This window comes from Panthera leo, chromosome E3 (assembly GCF_018350215.1).
Source record: "Panthera leo isolate Ple1 chromosome E3, P.leo_Ple1_pat1.1, whole genome shotgun sequence".
NCBI lineage: Eukaryota > Metazoa > Chordata > Mammalia > Carnivora > Felidae > Panthera > Panthera leo.
In genome coordinates this window covers 21,992,990-22,017,970 of record NC_056694.1, presented here as the reverse complement: position 1 = coordinate 22,017,970, position 24,981 = coordinate 21,992,990, and the positions used below count along the sequence as shown (strand labels likewise).

General features: G+C 49.4%; 1 protein-coding gene across 1 annotated transcript in view; it reads left to right on the top strand.

The window, feature by feature from the left end:
* Positions 1–10,920, top strand: part of CACNG3 (calcium voltage-gated channel auxiliary subunit gamma 3) — a 28,547-nt gene extending 17,627 nt beyond the window's left edge. Inside the window, exons 3-4 of the mRNA XM_042922933.1 lie at positions 4,691–4,831; positions 10,253–10,920. Coding sequence (XP_042778867.1) covers positions 4,691–4,831; positions 10,253–10,764 — 653 coding nt within the window. The 3' untranslated portion in view covers positions 10,765–10,920. The remainder of the gene's footprint in view (positions 1–4,690; positions 4,832–10,252) is intronic.
* Positions 10,921–24,981: the final 14,061 nt, after the last annotated feature.

Here is a 24,981-nt window from a genome sequence, read left to right as displayed (position 1 = left end):
CTGCAGTCACCCGGCTGCTCCTGAGGCTCCTCAATGCTCACCCCTGGAAACGGATACTCCAAAGGAGCTTCTGGGACCTTTGCTACTAGACAGAGACATTCAAGCGATTCTGATATCTAAGTCTCTTTAATGTCAATAAACCAGAAATAGAAAGGGGAAAAGTAGGTGAGTCAAAACTGAAAGGTTCTTTTTAGTCTGCTTAGGAGAAAATCTAAGGAATTTTCTCCAACTAGAACACAAGTTTTCGCCTTCCTGAGAGAGTTGAGTTGAGGTGTTAATGGGCACGGTCCTAAGGGGCAAGCCCTGGGAGAATAGATGTAAATCCAAGTTCCCCTCTCTGCAGTTTCCATCCTATTGGGGCAGGGCCAGCATCTGGGCTGGGGTTGTCCCGAGATCAGTAACCTGGATCTGACGCGGGACTGTCACAAAGGCAGCACGTGAGGGGCAGAAGAGATGATGGCTTGGTGTGAGGTTTCTGGGTTCTGGTTGGCCTGGGCTTTTACCCTTGTCTGACTCCCTACTGGCTGGATTAAACCTGGGTCAAATTGCTTAACCTTTCCATCTCTCAGCCGTCTTTATCTAGTCGGATATGGAGATGATAATGTCATCTACGTGACAGGCTCAAGAAATTTAACGGAGCTCACACACGTTACCCTCAGCCCAGGGCTCAACTTGGAATGATGAAGCAATGTGGGCTCTCTCTTTTCTGTTGCACGAGACAAGCATAGCAAAGTCCAGCTGCAAATAGGGGCCTGACATTGATCTAGGCACAGAGAGAACTTGGGGCTTAACATAATCTAAATGTAACTTCTTCAACAAAATGTGTGTCAAGTTCACGCAAAAGGGAATTTCAAAGACATTGACTAAATTTACTGTTAGGGAATGTTAAAAGTAAGGGGTGTTTTTTTTTATGGCTATTACAAATAAAAACTTCAAGAGGGGCACCTAGATGGGTCAGTCGGTTAAGTGTCCAACTTGGGATCAGGGCCTGATCTCGAGGTTCGTGAGTTCGACCCCTGAGTAGGGCTCTCCACTGTCCACACAGAGCCTGCTTCAGATTTTCTGTCTCCCTCTCTGTCTCTCTCTTTCTCTCCCCTGCTTTCTCTCTCGCGCACGCGCAAAAATAAACTTTAAAAATAAAATAAAATAATAAAAACTTCAATAAATTGTCCTATTCAGAGTATGTTTGTAACTCGTAACTCAAGAAGAATGGTGTTTCAATTACAACCACTTTTAGCCCTACTCACACCTGTTAGTCTGCAGACGGACTGTAAGTCTCTATATGAGCCTTGAACCACATTACAATGTAAGGGGTAGTAGGGTCGATTAAGAAATAGTTGTTTTTAAGATGATTTTTAAAATGTAAACATACCATTTCTCTGTTTGCGGTCCTTATGCATCTAGTAGGATTCATCCAAATGCCTACGGGAATTTGTACCAGCAGCAGAAAAATTTGGTATGGGGACGACAGGCCACACGTAGAGATGTTGCTTTGTACATGGACCTCCTCAGAAGAGTGACCTTAGTGTCATCTCCAGAGGGATTTTACTGAGTACCCATGGTTTTTCTTTGTTTTTCTTTCCTGCTTTAATGCAACATGGTGATGTTTGCCCTGCTGGAGGTGAAACACAGCTATAACTTCTATTTCACAACTTGCAAAACTGATTTAAGTTCTTCCCAGAGGTGGATTGCTTTTCCAACAGAGTATTTTGCTCCCCCTAAGAAGGTGAGGGTCCTTGCCCCCATCCCACGGTCCACCCACACTTCACTGGCCAGAGAATCAGGCTGAGGTTAAGGAGAGGCCTTTCTGAGTACACAAATGTCCCACTGGGAATTTTGGAATCCCCGACCCCACCACACGGAGCCAGGGGCACGCTCCTGCAGGGGTCTCCAACCTCAACTTACCCCTAGATAGTTTGGGGAGGAAGAACAGTAGAGGAAAGAAGTAAGTAGGGGAGGAAGACAGTAAAACGTTTTTGTTTGAAGCCCCCTCGTGTCCATAGGGCTAATATGAACGTAGAGTAAGTCACAGAGGCGACGTCCTGAGGCAGACACCTGCAGCCCTGTATCTCGTTTGTGGGTAAAGAGTGAGTCTGGCCACCAGCTGGTTGCCACGTCCTTACTGCAGCCACCTTGCAAAGTTGCACTTTTATAAGCAACACGATTCAATAGCGTCAAACGTTCAGATTGTTTCCTTTGTGCATAATCATAATTTAATCATGCTTTGAAATTTTTTTTTTTAATTTAAAGGCTCTTTCAATCAATTAAACTCATCACATTGAATATTTGCACAATTCCTGCCAATACACAATGCGAACGAACGCTTTAAAGGTTTGTTCGCAAGTTTCCCTTAAAGCCTTTGGAGGCAGATCAACCCCTGTTATTTGTGGGGTCCCAGGCTGAGGGTCCAAATGGAAGCCCATAAGTCATACGCGTCAATATTGAGAAGTTATAAATGAGCTGTGCCTGCAGCCAGGCTCATGTGCCCACCCGGGACGCCAGAGCCCCCCTCCCCAGGGTACCCCTCGACTGGGGGCTAAAGGAAGCAGGGAATCCAGCCTCTCCCAAAATCTCACCATGGAAGCAGAGTGTTGGGAGGGACGCTGTTATGGGGCCCCGGGTCTGCCCAGACTCCAGTGCTGGGTATTTGGGTGGCTGTCTTTAGGCAAAAGCAAACACTCTTTCCTTTTCTTCTCATTAAGAGAACCTCACCCTTGTGTGCCCTCACACCCTCACCCCACTTCTACTCCAGTGCCCTTCCCAGGCAACCCACTTGGCTAAATCAGCTACCAGACTTTCAGAAAACTTTTGTGACATGACATCAAGTTGTAGAAAGAGTTTGGCAGTTGGCATATAAGCACCTCCGTGCAGTGGCAAAGAGAAACAGCAGGGGTAGGGTCACCATGAATGGGGGGCTTGAAAGCCTTGAACCTTCAGCTTTGAACTTCCCAAGGCCAAAAATGAACTCACACCCTTCCTGCCGTGACCCGCCCCCCCCCCCCCCCCCCACTGCTGCACCTGCACATGCCCTAGGCATTTTGGGCACCACCCTGAGCTCAGCAGCATGGCACCAGATATGGGCACGGTTTTCAACTCCTGTGTCTCCCACCACGCACTGCCAGTTCTGGTGGCTTCACCTTAGGATCATATCCTGGGGCGCCTGGGTGGCTCGGTCGGTTAGCACCTGACTCTTGGTTTTGGCTCAGGTCATGATCTCGGGGTTTGTAAGTTCAAGCTCCACATCTGGCTTCACGCGGACAGCTTGGAGCCTCCTTGGGATTCTTTCTCTCTCCTTCTCTGTCTGCCCCTCCCCTGCTCTAAATCAATCAATCAATCGATCGATCAAAAGAAATATACCCTAAATCCTCCAACTTCTCACCATCCCCGGCCCTTCCAAGAGCCTCATGGTGTTCAATTCTCTCCAGTCGCCATCTTGAAATGCTTAATGTTGGAACAAGAGACCTTGCATTTTCATTTTGCACTGGGGCCTGCAAATGACATAGCCATGTCTGACTGTCAACTCAACTGGCTTGTAAGCCCCATGACACCTGGGACCCTAACTCTTTTGTACACCGTGAACATGGAATTTATTCAACTGGTATATTCTGGTCTGGACAGACCAGGAAATACCCTTATACTGGCTGGGTAAATATTGGAACCCCTACCATAGGACCCCTCCCCCAGGCCTAAGGGGCCTCCCTTAGGGCCTCTCCATGATCCAGCAACTAAAGAGTTAACACAGGGGCCTCCAGGAGCTGCTCCAGCCCCTCAGCCAGCCCCTACTTTGAAGGGCAGCTCCTGTGCCCTGGGGGTGGCCGCACATGTCCCCTGGTGGTACCTGAGGGCCCAGCACAGCGCCTGGCATCCAGTAGGTACACAGTAACATTGTTGCATGAATAAGTAAACTCCTTTGTTCATTCAGTGACTAAGTGGGTATCAAGAGAATATTGCCAGACCAAGGAATAGGCAAAGATAGGTGTGCAGTGGGGAAAGGCTCTGCATTTTGGCCAACAGCGTGTGAGCCGACGGGAGAGACTCTGGGTGCAGGGCTGGCTACAGAATTGGCAGGGTCCAGGGTGAAGGAAGATCCCAGCTCCTCCTTCAAAACACAGGCAAAAAAGCTTTTTCTTCTTTTTTGTTCTCTCTCTCTCTTGATCTGTCACAGTGTCTTTTATTTGCCTACCTATGTCACACTACCCCGAGGGGCATGGAGACACTCTGAGGGGTGAATGCATAGCTTTGCAGGTGCCTGGGGCTCGCACCGAACCCTGATCCTTCCTCCATCCATGCCCAGCCCCCACCAGGAACGAAGGGTGCCAGTGATCACTGGTTGGGGCAGGAGAATGGACAGCTAAGGTCCCATCCCAAGGAGAAGGGGGTGTGGGGAGACAGAGACGATGACACAAGTCAAGGCTCCGAGTCCCCTAGTGCAATGTCCGTGGGCCCATCAGACTTCACTTCTAAAACGCAATTCAAAGACAGACTGATTAAGAATTTCAGGACAGCGACTGGAGAGCGTTAGCACCGAGCACAGAGCCCTGAGCGGCCGTACTGGTCTCACGCCCGTGTTAGATGCAGGCTCTGTCCTCCTGCGCAGGCGCTGTTTTCCCCTGGGACGCCTGTGCCTGGGATGGGTGGATCCCGGGGCTGGCGGAGACGCAGGTGGAACCCTCTCCCCTTCTCTCCGCAGGAGCTGTGAGGGCCTCCAGTGTCTTCCCCATCCTCAGCGTCACGCTCCTCTTCTTTGGCGGGCTCTGCGTGGCAGCCAGCGAATTCCACCGAAGCAGACACAATGTCATCCTCAGTGCGGGCATCTTTTTCGTCTCTGCAGGTGAGCTTCCGGCCCCGGCCCCGAGGTCCTCACAGGCACCAACCCCCAGCCAGGCCCACGAGGACAGAGCAGTGCTCTTCAGGGTTCCATCCAGGGCAAGAGCGAGAAAATACTCCGCTCGTGTGAACAATGGAAAGCCAGGGGCTCCCGGGTGGCTCAGTCAGTTGAGCCTCCGAGTTTGACTTCTGCTCAGGTCATGATCCCAGGGTCGTGGGATGGAGCCCCACTGTGCCAGGCTCTGCTCTGGGCGTGGAACCTGCTTGGGATTCTCTCTCTCCCTCCCTCTGCCCCTCTCCTCTGCTCTCCCTGTCTCTCTCTCTCTCTCTGAAACAAAATTAAAAAAAAAAAAGAATGAAGAGCCACAGACTTTACTTAGAACCAAAGATGCTGATACGCGAGGGTGGCATCATAGGAAGGCAGGAGACTAGGGTGGCAGGATCAGCTCAGAGGGGGAGAGGGGCTGACTAGTGAGACAGCATATGTACGGTGACCCTTGAACGACATGGGTTTGAACTGTGCGGGTCCACTGAGGAACGGATTTTCAGTAAATGCATATAGCAGTGGAAATGTATTTTTGTCTTCCCTATGATTTTTTTAATGGCATTTTCTTTTCCCTAGCTTACTTCATTGTAAGAATACAGTATAGAATACATAGAACAAACAAAATACGAGTTTGTTGACCGTGTTCTCAGTAAGGCTTCCCGTCAGCAGTAGGCAATTAGTAGTTAAGTTTTGGGAAAACCAAAAGTAAAACACGGATTTTTGACTGTGCGGGGGGTCAGCACCCCTAACTCCCGTGTTGTTCAAGGGTCATGCTTGTGCGTAGGGTGGGGGGCAGGTGTGGTGCGTGTAATGTGTGACCCGAAGGACCGGTTCAGTGTGCTTTGACGGGGTCCGCCTTTCTGTTCACTTGGGCACGTCTGCGTATGTCTCTGGCCCTTTGAGACGTGTCACGGCTTTCCAAGGGCTCAAATCCTCATATTGTTCAAAGCGTCTCCGGGAACCAGGTAGAAAGCCAGCAGCTCCGGATGCCCTCTGGGAAGAGCTCATAACCAATACCTGGCCTGTCCAGAAGGTGGCGAGAAGGATGAGTCAGTTCGGGAAGGGGCCCTATGCTCTGCCTTCTCTCTCCTCCCCCCATTTCCATCCCTCCTCCACCCGCCTCATTTCCTCCCTTACCCCTGCGTGTCCATCCCCCCTTCCTTCTCTTCCCACCCCACCCCTCATCCAGTGCCCTCAGGACGAATGCTTTAGAGAAGCGTAGAACAAGGTGGGTGGGGGAAGGGGACTCAACTCTGGTGGTGGCCTTCCAACTTGGCCCAGTGATGGCAGACCATTTAGCAGGGTGGGAACAGTAGAAGAAGAAATGATGTGTAAAGGGGGGGCTTTCCTTCTAGATGTTAATTCTGGCTCTACCTGGGTGAGCCTCGGGAACCTCCCCGACTCCCCATACCCTGGTTTCTTCGACTGTAAAATGGGAAATAATAATAGTATCCACGTCTCAGTGTTGTTGGAAAGAGGCTGACCATAAAAAGCACAATATTATTTTATTTTCTTTTTTAAGTTTATTTTATTTTTTTTTTAGTCATCACTACACGTAACGCGGGGCTCGAACTCACAGCCCCGAGATCGAGAGTCACATGCTCCTCTGACTGAGCCAGCCAGGTGCCCCCCAATATTACTTTCTAGTATTGGAAAAGCAGCAACGACATGGCTCCAAAGTCTAAAACCCAGCGCCCTGCCCCCCTCCTAGACCTTGCCCCCATTCTTCCCCCACTGTTTGCCCTGGGAAACAGGAAAACGGGGAAGTTGAACCACACCAAATCCAGCAACAGACCAGAGAGAAAGCCGCCATCTTGCCATGGGGATGTGGTCAGCCCAAAGGTGGTCACGGCCCCTGACCACGCTCTGTGTGGACTGACGGTAGCAACTGGCAAACTCGGGAATTTGTGTGGCTTTGAGGCACTTTCTAGTCATCCGCGGCCTGTCCAGACCCGCTGGGCTCTGACTGACCCAGTGCATAATGCATTGTGCTGACATTCGGGTTTCCCATGTGGGAGAAGGATCATTATTTTGTCCCCCAAGGGGATTGTCAGGGAAGAGTGTGTCACCAGCAACTTCTTTCTCTCAAAGGGTATTGTGAAAGATGGCAGGTGGATCGGACACATGGGGACTGGGAAACATGAGGGGCAGCGGTGAAAGCCCTGAGGAGAAGCCAGAAGCTTGGGGCCTATTCCTAGACACCCCCATCTCCCAAAGGAATGCTGAAATGCCTCCATTTTCCCACCTATAAAATGAAAGTGTCAGAGGATTCGGCACTCTCTAAGGCTCTTTTTTGCTCAGCTCTTCTTAGGATCTGAGGTTTCAGCCAAGCAGTCAACAACCTTTTATTGAGCACCTACTACGGGACAGGCACTGTGCATAATACTGAGGAGCATGGCCTCTGAAGCCAGGCTGCAGGGTGCAAATCTTGGCTCTACTACTTCCCAGCTGTGTAAACTTGGGCAAGTCCCTTCACCTCTCTGTGACTTAGTTTCCTTATCTGAAAAGTGGGGGTAACGATGGCCCTACTTCTTGAGGCTGTTAAGAGGCTCAAATGAGTTTGTATTTGTAAGATGCCTAGGATAGCACCTAGTACACAGTAACCACTTACTACATAGGAGCTGCTGGTATATACATTGCACCTGTTAATTCTCGGGCACCTCAATGTGCTTAGTCATTCAGGAAACACTCTTGGCTATGGCCAGGCTCTGGGCTAGGAGATGGGGCCAAAGCCATGAACAAAGCCAGCCTAGGTCTGCCCTCAAGATGTTGACAGTCTAGTGGTTGGGAGAAAGTGATTGCCCACCTACATCTTGTTCTTCCTAAAATTTGTTACTGAAATCTAAGTGCACTGTGGCCAAAACACAGTCCTGGGTTCAAATCCCACCTCTACTATTTCCTAGCACTGTCAGCGTGGAAAGTTACATAGCTTCTCTGTGCCTCAGTTTCCTCTTCTGTAAAAGAGGGTTAGAGGCACCTGGCTGGCTTAGCTGGAAAAGTGTGCAACTCTTGATCTCAGGGTCGTGAGCTCTAACCCCACGTTGGATGTAGAGATTACCAAAAAATAAAGAAATAAACTTTAAGAGAGGATTAGTTTTTTTTTTTAATTTTTTAAGTTTATTTATTTATTTTGAGAGAGAGAGAGAGAGTACGCGTGCGCACAAATCGGGGAGGGGCACAGAGAAGGAGAGACAGAATCCCAAGCAGGCTCTGTGCCATCAGCTCAGAGCCTGATGTGGGGCTCAAACTCACAAACTGTGAGATCATGACCCAAGCTGAGACCAAGAGTCAGATGCTTAACCAACTGTGCCACCCAGACTCCCCAAGGGAGGAGCAGGTCGGTTGTAATAACTGAGATGATGCATGTTAAGACTTTGTACAGTGCCTGGCACATGGTAAGAGCCCTATAAGTTAATGGCAAGTCACTTGGCTTCCTGCCTCCTTTAACCTGGTCTGACATCCAAGTCTTTCTTTGAACTTCTCCCCCTCCCCCTCCCCCAAAAAAGGCCTCCTTGAGGGGCCTCCCAAACTTTGCCACCAGAATTTCCCTGCTAGCAGAGGAGAAAGAAAACATGGCCCTGGGGACTCGGGGGGCATCACTAGAAGCGCCTTGAGTGAGCTGAAATGTCTTTGAAGTCTGGCTCCCATTTACACTTAAAAATTCATGTGAATTCTGCTCTCTCCTCCTTATTATATCCATGTTCATTTTAATATAAAAGAATGTGTCTTCCCCACTAATCTTCAAGCCGAATTGACACTCCAGAAAGAGAAGGAGTTTTTCATCCTGTGGTTTCCTGCAGCCTGACACGGGGCTGTCTGTGTCAACGCCCATGTTTAGAAATAGCTCAGTGATTAGAACTCGCTGCCTACCTGCTGGATGCCTGCGTAGGATCATGCCTGCAAGAGGAGACGGGGCAGAAGCAGACCCCCCAGCCCGCCTTCCTGAAGCAAGTCCTAGATGGAGAATGAATGGCCAGAGATCAGAATCCAATATTAACTCCCCTCAAGGCACGTGCACCAGCAGGTCAGAACAGCGCTGGAGCAGAGTCTCGTGGCCCCTGCCGTGCCCAGCTTTAACCCTTTAGTTGATGGACCACTGGGGAGACCTTGGGGATCCACAAGAAGAGTACGGAGCAGCCAAGGACCAGAAAGGGAGCACAGGAGGCCGCTGGATCTGGTTACTCACCAGCTGTGCTAGGAACTGTAACGAGGGCCTCCATTTAGCCCCGCCCTAAAATTGGAGGCAAGGAGATGCCAGCCGATATACCAACTCCCCCGAGTCAATGTTGGTATCACGCCCCGGAAGAGACAAAAAGAGAGACTCAACCTTTGGAACAATAATGTGAGGAAGGTGGTCAGAGATCATCACAGCCCCTGGGTCCTCAGGTTCTATTGTTTCTTCTTACCACTCCCTAGAGAATCAGCTCATCTCTAAGTGACTATTTCCAGGGCTACTCCGATGGCACTTAGGGACACTAAGTCTGCAGGCCATGCCTACTGGGGACGTTGGCTTCGCGCTCCCCAATTCCTGACGCTCAACCGACAGCTAACTGAAAGCATTACCTTCTCCGGTGCAGATAAAAAAGACTTAGTAAGCTACTGTCCCTTCCCCTTGGACTCGTTGGGTCCCCCAACTACAGGTGTAGACCCATCTATGTCCACCGGACAGCTGCATTTAGACTCTCGATAAACACGTCCACCTCAGTGCATTCCAATCCTTCCTCTTCTCTAAACCTGTTCTCTTTGCTGCCTCTCATTTTAGCTCAGGATGTCACCTCATCATCCAAGCTAACACCCTAGCAGGTCACTCTTGATTTCTTCTGTCACATAATGTAGTCAGTAGCCTTTCGGCTCCTGGCTCAACCCCATTCAATGTCACCTTGTTTTCAAACCCCAGGGGCGCACCTGTCTTGCCTCCCTTTGCTCCCGAACCATTTTACATGCGTCTCTGATAGAGCCCTCCCTGTATTTTGCTCTAATTGCATTTACATGTCAGTCTCTCCTACCCACGGTGAGGAATTCAGAGGCGGGTACCTGTACCTCCTTCATTCTGCCATCCTCATGACTTAGCGCCAGAGATCAGGTTTGGATGGAATGAATGGCTCGTAAGGGAGAATGCATGCATTCCGGAGCTCGCCGGCGCTCGCTACAGAAATAGGGCGCATCCCATAGCTGAACGCAGGCCACCGGGGACCGAGCAGCAGAATTCCTCACATCCCAAGAGACGGACCTCGTGAGACATACCCCATGGTGGGATTTCCCAGCCATAAATCCATTCACCCGTCTCCCTGTTACCTCCACACTTTCTGTAAATATTTCAAGGCTCAAAGTTACCGCAGAGGTGTGTGAAAGATGTGTTTCTCTTTTCCCTTCTTTTAGGGTTAAGCAACATCATCGGCATCATAGTTTATATATCAGCCAATGCCGGAGACCCCGGGCAGCGTGACTCCAAAAAAAGCTACTCCTATGGCTGGTCCTTTTATTTCGGGGCCTTCTCTTTCATCATCGCAGAAATCGTGGGAGTTGTCGCTGTGCACATCTATATAGAAAAACATCAGCAGTTACGTGCCAAATCCCACTCGGAGCTCCTGAAGAAATCCACCTTTGCACGCCTTCCGCCCTACAGGTATCGATTCCGGAGGCGTTCAAGTTCGCGCTCCACGGAGCCCAGATCCCGAGACCTGTCCCCCATCAGCAAAGGCTTCCACACCATCCCTTCCACTGACATCTCCATGTTCACCCTCTCCCGGGACCCCTCAAAGATCACCATGGGGACCCTCCTCAACTCCGACCGGGACCACGCTTTTCTACAGTTCCACAATTCCACGCCCAAAGAGTTCAAGGAGTCGCTGCATAATAATCCGGCCAACAGGCGCACTACGCCCGTCTGAACTGACCTCTGCCCTCTGGCCTCCGCCCCAGCACAGCCGCGGGGGCAGCGAACAGAGGTGGCTGGGAGGTTGCATGGCATGGTCCTCGTGATGGTATTACTTTTTACAAAGAATGAAACCAAATGGACTCAGCCCTCTCCCAAACTTGGCCCCGGGCCCTCCGGGTCCTACCCCCCTCCCCCAACTCCCAACCCTCCCCCTCCAGGCCCCCCCCCCAACTTTTCAAGCCAACCCCATGATGTCATTTCTCTCTCTGTGTATCTGTGCCAGATGTTTTCCTCTCTTCCTTCTTTACTGGAAGGACCTCCACATTCTTCCCTCCTTGGAAGAGGACTTTACTCAAAGTCACGGGTGGTGGCTTGGGGGGGAGGGGGACCCCCGATTCCCCAGGCGCGTGCAGTTGTCCCCATTGCCCACTCACATGAATCCTCAGGACCCCACACGCCCAGGTGGCCCTGAGGGAGGCATTCACCTTTACGTGTTAGAAAAACATGACCAGAAATCAAAGATGTCAGAGCCCTGAAGCAGCTAATGTAATAAGCACTCATGTTATTAAAGGTTTTGCCTTGTTGTAACCAACCAAGCTGGGCGTGTTCTGTTTCTTCCGGCTACTTCTTGCACAAACTCCCTGCCTGCCGTGGGACTGGCTCGCCTCTGTGTGAGAAGCTGAATTCTGCTCGTCACACGCTAACCACCAGGAAGGCTCCCCACCACCCTGTCACCCCTTGAGGCCAGCAAGGTGCTCCCCCGACCAGTGTCAGAGTCGGCGAGTCCCTCCCCTGAATCCCTGGAGGCTAGCTGGGGGCAAGCAAGCTGGCTCTGGTACCCAGGAGCTCTAGGCCCGGGGGCGAGTGCTCCTGACCTTGAAGCCTCAGTCTCCTCATCTGTACAATGGAACATGGTAGAGTGTTCTCCACAGAGTTGTGAGGCTCAAACAAAATGTCATGTGTAAATAATCAATACATAGGTTTTTAATTTTTGGATGCATTCTAAGCAGAGTGAGCTTTATTTGAGTCAACGTGCGCTGCCCTTACAAAACTCCATAGTTTAGGAGTTAGGCTTAAACAACAGATATTTGCTGCTCATCCTTCTGGGCTGGGAAGTCCAAGATCAGGGTGCCGGCAGATTTGGTTCTTGGTGAGTGTGGGGCGTCCCGATTGGGTGGAGGCCGGTGGTGAGGGCCGGGCGAGGATTCGCCCAAAGCAGAACAGAAGAGAGAAGCGTTTATTGAATACACTGCCATGGGGGCAGCGGGCAGGACAGCACAGGAGAGGCCATCCTGCCCCAGGAGGTGGTGACGGGCCAGAGTCACAGGGCAGAGTGGGGGTGGGGGGGGGGGTGGGGGGGGGACGGATAGAACTTTCCCTTTTTTTTGGTAATCTTTAGGTGGGTTGCAAGTAGCCCATTGGTCAGCTGCATAGGGCCCGTGGCTTAAAGAGCCTCTTTGTATTCAGCCAGGTGTCACTGTGGGCCCTTTGTCTTGTCAAGTCTGTTGCCTAAGAGCCACAGCGGAGGGCTTTCCTTCTGGCTTGCAAATGGCCCCTTCTCACTGTGTCTTCACAGCTGCGAGGTGGCAGTTCCCTCGCTCTGTCTCTCTGTCTCTGTCTCTGTCTCTCTCCTTCTTCTTCTTAGGTAGCCACTATTCCCAGCCCAGCCCGCCCCCCGTGGAGCCCTAATTACCTCCCCAGAGCCCCGTCTGCAAATACCATCACAAGGAGAGCTAGGACTTCAACATATGAATTTGGGGGTTGAGGGGGATACAGCAAAAGCATCATTGCAGGACGACAGAAGCCAAATAGATGTTCTATATGGGGGGAGGGGGCCTGAGGGCACGGGGGAAGGACATTTGAATATTTTGAATATTCTGTACCAAAAGGCAAGAGAGGTCAAAGTCACCTCCGCCAACACTGGCTTCCTAGAGGGCTTTTGGCCCACGTCAGATGCTCACACTTCCGGAGAGCTTTGCCACCTAGGGCTGCGATCACCGCAGAGGGCACAGTGATGGTCCCAAGAGCTCACGCTTACCTAACGCTGTCACGTGCCAGGCTGTGATCTAGCACCAGACACGAACTTCGTTATTTAATCCTGCCAGTAATAGCCCCATTTTTCCCAAGGAGGAAACTGAGGCAAGAGAGGTTACATGACTTGCCCAGACTTTACCATGGGACAGAAGGCCTGGGGAGGGAGGCGCTGGCCCACACCCACGCGGTGAATTTGTAGAACGCAGACTCCCAACAACTCATTTCATTTAACCCTTAAGAGTCATCACATGCAGGGGCGCCTGGGTGGCTCAGTCGGTTGAGCGTCTGACTTCGGCTCAGGTCATGATCTCACAGTCTGTGAGTTCAAGCCCCACGTCGGGCTCTATGTTGACAGTTCAGAGCTTGCTTAGGATTCTGTGTCTCCCTCTCTCTGCTCCTCCCCTGCTCACACTTTGTCCATCTTCCTCTCTCTCAAAAATAAATAAACATTAAAAAAAAATTTTTTAAGAGTCATCTCATGCAAATTACACTCACATACATCAAATTATCTCACTGAATCCTTAAAACAACCCCGTGTGCAGTAGGAATTACTATCCTCATTTTGGCAAGTGAGGGAACAGAGGCTTGAAGAGGGAACGTGTGTAAGATGCTAACGAGCGGAACCGACATTGATAGTCAACCTATTGATAGTCCCTAATGTGAGCGACTTCCTGGTCTACCAGGATTTTCCGGACCGGCCATCTGAGCACTACCCTCATCAAGTTTTTCATAGGCACATACTACATCGACAACTACCTGTCGACCGTTTTTCTTTACATCGACTCATTTTACTTCAATAAATAGGTTTGATAGTTGAACTTTATGTCACTGCTTTGAAAGGAAAACTGGAATTGTTTGTCGTAAGGAAATGGCAACTGGGAAAATAGACACAATAAAAACAAAGCAATCACGCCGTCCTCTAGCTGCTGCCCGTTCTAAGCTGACGGCTGCTGCTTGATCTTCGTAAGAAGGATGTAACCAAAGTGTTAGAAAGATGTTAGAGATATTCTCTCACCAGGGAAGACACTTCCCTCGGTTGAATCAGAAAGATGCAAGGCGCACTGGGGAGGGTAACTGTCTCAACTAAGGGACCGGTGTCCTCTAACACTGCAGAGGTGACTCAGGTCCCATTGTCTCATCCCTGGCTTTGGGCTTCGAGGCTTCAGGCACCCTTGGAGAGGGAAGGATCTGAGGGATGGAGTGAACTGGTGACGAATCCTGTGAAGTAGAACAAGCCGCAGCCCGGAGCCCTGGGAACTAGGACTTTATCAAAAACAGGGCATCTGGGGAGATGGGGATGGAGAGAAAGGTCCCAGGGGCTTCACTAGCCAGACGTCTGCTCTGGAGACCAAGTACAAACTACAGGTACGAAGGCCAGAGAGCAGGAAGAGAGAAGTAGGCCCCTGACCCCTGGAAGGACCCCCTGCCCACCTTTCCCGCATCCCGTTCCATCTAAGGTCTGCTCCCTGCAAGGCTTCGGCGCGTGCGGCCTCAGAGACCTAGGTGGCTGACATCAAATGAAGATTAATATTACCACTCGCAGTTTGCAGTTTCCAGCCCGGCCAACCCCGTGAGGAGTATTCGTGGTCCCTGGCCCCCACTCTGTGTGCTGTGAACTTCACTTGTTTTGCCTCTTTTAATCCTCACTTTTGAGATAGGTACTCTTGTTGAATTGTTGATGTTGAAACTTGCAGCAAAGCAGGTGCTCAAAGCCGTGTCTGCCTGATTCCAAAGCGAAGGAAAGAGTCACCGCCTAAGCCTTGCCGACCACGATTCTCAAACGTCTTGCTCCTTACTGAGTCCCTCATCTTCTCCCCCGGATGTGGCTCCGTTTCCCAGCCCGCTCACTTCTGGACCCGCAGCATCCTCCGGCCAATCTCAAGACCAGAACCCCTGGGTGTCTCTGTCGCGCTCTGTGGCCCCCAGAGCTGATCTCTGGCCAAATTCTGTCTCTTTACCTCCCCAGAGCAGAGAGGTGGCTTGGCATAACCTTCAAACCCACACACTCTGCAGCTGCGTCTGCCCGTGTTTGAATCCCAACTCTGCATTCATCAGCCGTGAGAACTTCGGCAGGGTAATTGCCTTGTGCCTCAGCCTCTCCGTCTGTAAAATGGCCACAAACACAGTACTTACTCCTCAGGTGTGCTGTGAAGGCTGGATGAGCTTACACTCATAAAACACTTAGAAAAGTGCTTGAGGGGCACCTGGGTGGCTCAGTCGGTTAAGCGGCCGACTTCGGCTCAGGTCGTGATCTCACGGTCCGTGAGTTCGAGCCCCGCGTCGGGCTCTGTGCTGACAGCTCGGAGCCTGGAGCCTGTTTCCGATTCTATGTCTCCCTCTCTCTGACCCTCCCCCGTTCATGCTCTGTCTCTCTCTGTCTCAAAAATAAATAAAGGTTAAAAAAAAAAAAATTAAAAAAAAAAAAATAAAAAAAAGAAAAGTGCTTGAAACACAATCACCATGCACAGGTTAGCTATTGTTTTAATCCAGTTCTCAGATTTCTATCTTCTCTATTTAGGCCCTTTCCCACACAGACAATTTGATTTTCCAGATCTTATAAAATTTTCTTAACGTTTATTTATTTTTGAGAGAGAGAGAGAGACAGAGCACGAGCAGGTGAGGGACAGAGAGAGAGGGAGATACAGAATCCAAAGCAGGCTCCAGGCTCTGAGCCGTCAGCACAGAGCCCGATGTGGGGCTCGAACACATGGACTGCAAAATAATGACCTGAGCCAAAGTTGGGTGCTGAACCAACTGAGCCACCCAGGCGCCCCTGATTTTCCAGATTTTATCAACACACGCCTCTGCTCTAATCAGTGCCCACAGTCGGCCCTGGCCGTGCCGCACTTACTGCCTGTGCACGGGCTTTGCTGATGAGTATTATTCCTGCCTGAACTGTCTGTCCTTGTCTTCTCCAAATTCTGTCCAGTCTTCAAGATCAAGATCAAGCCTCATTGCTTCCACGAAATCTTTGGTGACTCCTCAGGCCACACGATCTCTCACTCCCGTGCATTCATTCATCCATTCATTCACCCATTCACCTAGCACTCACTATCGAGGACCTACTGTGTACCAAAACAGCCATAATCCTCACAGGTACAAGCACCGCCCTGGTGGAATGCTCCATCCAGAGGGGGAAACGTGCACCAAACAAGTGAGCGCACAAATCAACATCATGGAAAACTGTGATCTGTGTCATAAAGGGAAACTATAGTGCAAAGAATACCAAGGAATATATGGGGCGGGTGCTAATTTTGATGGAGGGTCAAGGAAGAGGATGTGATATTTACAGTCAGACCTAAAGAAAGAGTTGGAGTTCCTTTGGGGGGGGGGGAGCGTGTGCTGCTCAGATACAATGTGATACATATTTTTTGGAAGTTTAATAAGTTAGGTGCCCAGTGACATCCTAGTTTCGTAAATTTTATCTTCAGAAATACTTCTCTAAGAGCTCCTATCATTGCTGGCTTTGCTCAAGTCTCCAGTATGTGGACATTATCATCAGTTAGACATGACCTTGCCCCAGAGCACAGCTGGCTGGATCACAGATCATACCAGATCTGCAGCCAGCCAATCTATTTGTTGGGTGGCCAGCAGCCTGGGATTTGTGACTTGACTTAAAAAGGTAAACTACGCGGGGCACCCGGGTGGCTCACTCAGTTAAGCATCCAGCTCTTGACTTCGACTCGGGTCGTGATCCCAGGGCTCGTGGGTTCGAGCCCCACACAGGGCTCTGCACTGGTGGTGTGGAACCTGCTTGGGATTCTCTCTCTCCCTCTCTCTCTCTGCCCCTCCCCCACTAGTGTGCTCTGTCTCTCTCGTCTCTCAAAATAAATAAACTTAAAAAGAAAAAAAGGTAAACTAAGCCAGTCAGATGATCTCTGCCAGGAATTCTAACGAAGAGACACAGAAAGCAATTGCTAGTTGGCTAAAGGGTACAGGACAGAAAAGTTATAAGGAAGCCTTGGGACCAGGGCAGCAACAATGGGCCACATACGTGGCAAAGAGAGGACAACCCTGCAAAGGTTTCTCACTGTATGTACATAGAATCCAAATTTTTGCCATGGGCTCCAAGGTCTTGCGTTAGGGAGACCCTGCTAACCGGTCCAACTTTATTCGGTCACTTTTCACCTGGCTGCCTACCCTCTCGTCATGTGCCTTCTCTTTTCACTTCCTTGACCCAGCCAAACACATTTCCACCTCAGGGCCTTTGCACCTGCTGTTCCCATTGCTTGAAATCTCTCCTATCTCTTTCTATGACTGGCCCTTTCTCATCCTTCAGGTCCAGGCTGACAAATCATCTCTTCAGCGAGGACTTCCTTCAATTCTCGGCAGGAGAGCCACTGCTTTTCTTTGGTATAGTCCATACTTATTCCCTTGATAGTTCAAAAGTCTGTAATATTTTGTGCGTGTGTATTTGTTTGCTTACTAGAATGTTAGATCCATGAGAGGAGCGTACCCAACTGTCTCGTCCTCCACTGTTGTCCTCCGTGCCAAGCGTGGTACCACTATTCATCTGGTGGACAGTGCGCTGTCTGAAGGAAGGACGCAGGGCTTGTGAATGCATTAAGAACTGTTTAAAGGAAAGCCATAGCATCATAAGCAGAGTGTGGCTTCCTTGGTTTCTGATAGCTTGCCATCCCATTTCCTCTGGGAGACTTTCTGCATCCCTTCAACAATCTCCCTTTTCCTTTGAGCAAGCCTGAGTGCATCTCTGCTCCTAGTTACCAAAGGAGCACTGACCAGAACCTGTGCCTTTGGAAGCTTCCAGAACTGGGGGATACCCAGCCATATGGGGTTGGCTGAGAGTTCCCCTTAGGGACAGCAGGGCAGCAGGACGAGGAGGGCATTTAGTCATGATGTTTATACAAGGGAAATGAGAACCTTAGAGCCAGTTCCGTTCAGAAAGAGCCAAGACAGAGAAAGAACCAGGGACCAGAAACCAGGTGACGTGTCTTGAGGGCTAGCAAATCATCAGTCTAAAATCAAAGCCACCCCAAAGGCAATGGCAGAGCCAAGTCACCAGGCAGAAAGCAAGTAACTCCTGGACAGTGATTTAATTTGCAGAATCCCGATTGCCTCTTTGCAAACAAAAGCAAAACCAGACAAACAAAAACTAGTTTTGAGATGGTTATCTGGACCTTATAGGTCCTTCTCTGATCATTTAAATAAGAATCTTTGAGGAGTGCCTGGCTGGCTCTGTTGGTAGAACACGAGACCCTTGATCTTGGGGTTGTGAGTTCAAGCCCATGTTGGGTGTAGAGCTTACTTAAAAAATAATAATAATCTTTGGTCTACAAGGAACACCCAATTCTAACTCAAATAGCTTGTCTTCCTTAGATCGTCGAGCCTGTCTGTCATAGCAAAGAAACCCCAAAATCTTGGGAGCTTAACCCAACAAACCTTGATTTCCTGCTCACACAAAGCCCAGTGTAGATTTCCTAGCTGAGCCGCGCCCCTGGATGGCTCTGCTCCAGGCTGTAACCGAGGAAACCAAATTGTTTCTGTCTCGTACCTGTGCCATCTTGGGGCTCCAGGGTTGTCCTGATGTTATCCACGTGGGTAGACGGGAGTGAAGGGGGCTTACGGGTGGGGTGAGGAGGTGAAGGATTGTACACCTACCCTCAATCACCTGGACCCGAAGTAACCCACTCGTGTCACATTCCACTAGTGAGAACGAGTCACATGGTCCCATCTAGATTCCAGGGGAGGTGCTGAAAATGGCATCCATGTTTGGAGAGTTTCTCCTGTCGGGTGCAAGAGTGTCCTGTCCCCCTCGAGGTCCTCCTGGCCAGACTGAGAAATCAAACTGCATGTGAGACGGATGATTAGGAGAAAATCAAATTTAACAGCGTACGGACGTGGAATCCACACAGACACAGAAAATCCAAAGGCGATCAGGCAAAATGAACGTACACATGTCATTGTGACCTAAGGAGAAAGAGGTGGGGTCTGGGACTTCAAAAGGAAGGAATGTGATTCACAAGGGAATGAGACAAATGTTTGTGGGTCAGTGGGACATAGAGAACATTGACTAAACAGGCCTTGCTGGGTGCGTCCCTGTCTACCATACCTTAGTTTCTGTCATCCTGTTGGGTTATCTATGGGCATAGCTCTCTTCCTGGAGCAGTTTCTCTCTCTCAATTCTTTTTAGGCAGTTGTGGGGGAGGTAAAGAAGTTTTCCTAAACCTTCCGGTTGCTGATCGCTTTTTAATTCAGAATAGTCTTCATTCCAAAGTGAGCCATCCTGGGGTAGGCTGCCCTTGGCCTCCACACTTCCCGGTAATAACTCGACATAATATAAGGTATGCGTGTATCTTTGGCAGGTGGCTAGTCACCTCTACCACACAAGTGGAGTAAGGAACACGCATCCCTTGTAAAAAGCAATCCCCGGGGAAAGGGGCCCCCAGGTTAGTTAATTCAGCAGCTCAAATATACATCCAAGGACCCAAAGTCTTGTCACCTTTCCACCCTTAGGCCATCTTTAGGCCTTCCGTCCTTAGGCCAGCATCCGTCACATCCAGGTACAACGTCCCGTTGTATCCAAGTACACCATCCCACAGAAGGAGAGCTGACTCATTTCTGTGTATCTTTAGGAGGGAAGAGAACTTCCCTAGAATCATTCCATTAGACTTCCCCCTCCTCTCCGGCCCAGATGGGGTCACGCGAATGGGATCACATGTCTGTCTATGCCTAAAGCCACCACATATAAGGGACATGGAATTACCATGAGGGACCAGGACCAATGGTTCTCAGCCCTAGCTGCATATTAGCATCGTCTGGAGGAAATTTTTAAAAAAATACAGGGCGCTTGGGTGGCTCAGTCGGTTAAGCGTCCAACTTCAGCTCAGGTCACGATCTCGCGATCTCGCGGTCCGTGAGTTCGAGCCCCGCGTCGGGCTCTGGGGTGATGGCTCAGAGCCTGGAGCCTGCCTCCAATTCTGTGTCTCCCTCTCTCTCTGCTCCTCCCCCGTTCATGCTCTGTCTCTCTCTGTCTCAAAAATAAATAAACGTTAAAAAAAAAAATATTTTTTAAATACAAATGTCTAGGCCCCACCACAGAGACTCTTATTTGCTTGGTTTGAAGTGAGCCTGACCTTCAGAAGTCATCAACTGATAGTTTAAGGGTGAAAGTCCATTTACATTCTTGTGTAGCTTGATCCATTGGATGTTTCTAAAAACTGGGAACTCATAAAGCCAATGAGGCAAAAGGTTAGCAACTGCCGAATCTGGGTATAGGATATAGAAGCTCTTTGGGGCGCCTGGGTGGCTCAGTCAGTTGAGCATCAGGCACTTGATTTCAGCTCAGGTCATGATCTCACGGTTCGTGAGTTCGAGACCCACACTGGGCTCTGTGCTGACAGTGCAGAGCCTGCTTGGGACTGTCTGTCTCCCCCTCTCTCTGCCCCTCCTCTGCTCGTGCTGTCTCTCTCCCTCTCAAAATAAATAAGTAAACTTAAAAAAGAAAAAGGAAGCTCTTCATACCATTCTTGGAATTTTTTCTATAGGCTTGACATTATTTCAAAATTAAAAGTTCCCAAAAGGGGGGTGGGGGGGCGTCGGAACTTACACATAAAAGCCAGTCTCTTTAGCTTCTTTTGAAAATCAGAAAATCTGGGGAAACTGGGTCTGTATTCCTGCAGAAAATAAAAAACAGGCCTGAGTAGTACCGCCCAGACCTCTGATCGAGCGCGTCCGGACGAGGGCCTAAGCATCCGTGTTGTTGTCTAGAGCTCAGGTGAGGCTGAGAATCAGGCTTGGGAATCACTTCCTGAAGTCCTTTCATTTGTATCTATTTTCCCCTCTCCCGTTCCATCCTTTTCCAACCTCTAAGTATAGCTTGGATTATTTTTTGCCAAACGCGGCACCTTGCACTTGCCCACACTGAAGCTCATCCTTGCCCACTCACACAGCCTGGTGAGACCTTCCTGCAGCTTCTCACCAGTGGCTTGGCATTTCACTACCTGGCACAGCTAAGTGTCACAGGGAATGCGGGGCCCACACCCCTTACTCCTCCAGATCACTTAGGCAAATGTCAAATAAGACTAGTCCCAGCACTGACACCCCACTGTTTTCGATTAATTAATTAACTAACTCATGACAACCCAGTCGCGTCTCTGGTTACGAGCAAAAGAAGCCAACTGTGGTGAACTTAAGCAACAGAGGATTTGGGCTGGATAGCTTTTGGGGGCTGGGGGGGCGGGGAGACTGTCGTGTGCGTTAGATGTTTGCAGCGTCCCTGGCTTCTACCCACCAGATGCCAGTAGCACAAAGCCCCCTCCCCCCACCCGCCAAGTTGTGACGGCCAAAAATGTCTCCAGACGTCGCCAAATGTCTGGGATGGGAGAAGAGGAAGTAAAAGTCTCTCCCGAAAGGAAAACTGAAGCATCAAGTTTTAGAAAAAGTGGCAGTCTGAGTCATTCTAGGGTTCCAGACAGCAAGGACGCATAGACGGTGGCATTTGAATCCCGGCTTCTAGTTGTGTGACTTTGGAAGAGTTACTTACTTCATCGCCATGTGCCTCAGTTTCCCCTTTCGCAAAACCAGATAATGGGGATAGGTTGGGTTACACAGTGGAAACAAACAGCCCCGAGATATCGGTAGCTTAAAACACATGCCGTGTGTCCAATGTGGTCAGCCGGGGGGCTCTGCTCACATCGCCCACTCCAGGACACCCAAGCTGGTAGGGATATCCGTCTGGATATTGCTGGTCAAAGTGACAAGATGGAAGGAAAAAGAGGTGACAAGCTCGCTCTTAAATGTGCCGACCTGGAAGTGATACACGTCATTCCTGCTCATGATTCATAGATCAAAACAAGTCACGTGGCTCTACTGAATTTGAAGGGAATAGCAAAGTAAAAACCTACCATGTCCCTAGAGAAAGAAGAGGAAATACAGATTGATAAGCAGCACTAATGTTGGACACAAGTAATAATAATACTGACTTTATAAATGTGTTGGGAAGGGAAAGTAATTAACACATACAAACTTCTTAGAACAGTGCCTGACATCCATTAACTGCTCAATAAATACTGGCTTCTTGTTGCCTAATAATTCAGCAAGAGCTTTTTGAGCACTGTGACGGGCAGTTCTATGTGAATAACCCAGTTATTCCATCAAACACTAGTCAGGTGTTGCTGTGGAGAAATTGTGTGGTGTGATTAACATCTATGATCATTTGACTTTAAGTGAAAGGGCTTATTCTCAAGAATCTGGGTGGGCCTGGTGCAATCAGTTGAAGGGTCTTAAGAGCAGAACTGAGGCTTCCCTAAAGAGGAAACTCCACCCATGCACAGCAGCATCAGCCCCTGCCCAAGAGTTTCCAGCCTGCCCTTCCTTAACAGCCTGCCCTCCAGATTTCAGATTTGTCCAGCCAACCCCACATTCATATCAGCCAGTTTCCTTGCAATAAACTTCTTCATAGCTTTAACCCTTACCATCCTCTTCTCTCCCTGCCTCTTCTCCCACTCCCTACTGCCTTGTTATAAAACAACAAATCCTGGGTTTTATTCCCCACTTCTGGGGTTGATTCATCTCTGGTTGCTGACCTTTTGGGGCTGACTCCCAGCCTTCCTGATAGAAGCTTCCTGGCTTGACTCGCAAGTCTTCATTGTCCTAGTTCTTTTCCCTCTCCTGCTACCGCTCGTCTCTACAAGTCCTTCCTTTGTTGAGTGTCCTGAGGGGTAACGGGCTTGGAAGAGCAGAAATTTTGAGCTACATGACCTTGACCTCCTTGCACTTGGAGGTCTGCCCCTGCTGCCTCAACCCCACTTTCTTCTCTTTAAAACAGACCCAGTTCAAGCCCTTCTCTGTAATTTGATAGGCAAGTTACACTCTATAGTCCGCTCAGCTGCTGGAGGGGCTCGGGATATGCCAAGTCAAAATATGGCTCACCCCCTAGCACACATAAGGATTATTTTGAGCTGAAGGCAATCAAGAAACAGCAGATATAAGAAAGTCTCTCTACCCTCCCCCTTTCTGCCTAAAGGCAAGGCATAAATTTCCCTTTGTGAAGTTATCCCCCAAATGCCCACTCCTGTGCCATGAAAAGGAAAGGATTCTTATCACTGGAGATGGCACAAACTTGGATCTGCATAAACAAATCTTACTGAAATAACCTTCCATTAGTTACCCTGTATATTTACCTTCTTACAGTCTACTGCCATCCGAAGCCCAAACCTCTTTCCTTTTTGTTGTGTCACTTCTCCATAAACTTATCACCCTTTGTGGTCTAGCCACTTTGAGTTATTCCTTTCCTGTGAGATCTTGGAGTGCATGCAAAAAATTAAATAATTAGTATCTTCTCCCATTAACCGATCTTTTGTCGGTTTAATTTACAGGACTCAGGGACAGAACCTAAGAGAATAGAGGAAAAGTTTTTTCTCTTCCTATATTCCAAAATGGGGTTAACAGTAGAATCTGCCTCACTGGGTGCGGTGTTTGTTTATTAACAAGGGAATGCTTGTGTAGCACTTAACACGACCAGCTCATAGCCAGTGCTTGAGAAAGGAAAACATTTAGTATTACAAAGTCCTATCCATCCTCAGCCCCAGTATCCCTGCCCCTTAAGGTCTCAGGACAATTTAGAGCAGGCAGAGCAGCTGAGTTGCAGAAACTTAGTGGATTTTATTAACCACAAGGAAACAAGCAATCCCTACTTCCTGAGATGGAAAGAGAACTCCTAAAACTTCAATCTGGCCTCTGTTTTCTTCAAACCCACCCTTTCCCATCAGGTAATGAGACATTCCCATTCAGCAGGGAGCCCAGGGAGCTGGCTTGTCCCTCCCTACCCCCCACCATCCAGTCTCTGGCACCCTACGGTCAATGTGTTCATATCACCACCCCAGTGGAGGGGGATTCACAGGGAGGCTTGCGCTTTGGAGTGGGCTCGGTTTACCTACGTTTGCCATATCTAGAGGGAAGAGGACGATCGTTATTAGCAAGAAAGATAGGGGAGTAGCAGAGGTCGAATATTCTAAAGCAATCAGTTGGGACAACAGAAGGAACAAAAGGAATGACATTATGCAAATGGCAGCCATTCCCCCCTTGAGAAGATAATGTCCTCTTTGAACACAAAGGAAGATGGTGAAAGCAGTCCAGTTCATTCCAATTCTGTTTGAATAGTAAGCTTCCTCCTGAATAATATTAGGCCCGGGTAACATCAGTTCTGGGAACGTTAACACTTTCACATTCCTCAATAATTATGCTAGCCTCAACTGTATTAGGTTTTAAATATTTCACGTCATCGGCCGGGAATCAGTACAGTAATAAATCTTACGTTCCTCCAAAATAACTCAGAACAGGCTTGAGCCACACCTCTCTCCTATTTTGGCAGGCTTTCCCTGTGTAGCCTTTGGAGGTCTACCGATTTGATTAGGAAGTCAATCCTCAGGGAAGCAAGTAGTGTCTGATTTCGGCTGCCTTAGGAGGAAAGAAAACTAGAGCTGAATTGGAAAGTATCCCCCTCTGTCCTTGTATGCCTCATCCATGGGACCAGGACCCTTCCTTCTCTCCATGTTGGGAAACCAGGAGAAAACGAGATCAGAGCTCATCCTTCCTCACTGGCCAGAGTGCCGAGGACAGCGACCACCAGAATGGGCAGCTTGGGTGGCTGGGGCTTGGTTATATGCTGGACAAGGAGAGCAGATTTTAAGGAAGGACGTCTCGGGACATAGGCAGGCTTCAGAGTGGGAGAAAATCGGGACAGGATTGAGGGCATTAACAAAAAAAAAAAAAGCCACGGGGCCAAAGTGGGGTCACTTGCCCCCAGGACAGCAAACCAGGACTTAATTGCAGGTTTATCCTCTCTCCAGAATTTTGAGCCAATCAACCTGGGATTTTCTGATCAGTCCCAGTGAGGTAATCTGTCACATGGGCTCTCCGTCCTCCGCAGGAAGATGAGGTAATCCACCTGCCCCCCGCACTTCCCCCTAAGGGAAGGTGACCTTGCCCAAAACCATCTTTTCTTTTCTTTTGCTAATAACTCCCCATCCCTCCCTTCTACTTATAAAAATTTTCCATTTTGAACAACTCATCGGAGCTCCCCTCCGCTTGCTGGATGGGACGCTGCCTGAGTCATGAATCACTTAATAAAGCTAATTCCATCTTCACATTTACTCTGTTGAAGTTTGTTTAACACTTGAGAAATAACAAACCTGGCCTTATTATGCTAAAGACACAGCAACCCCTTTCTCATACG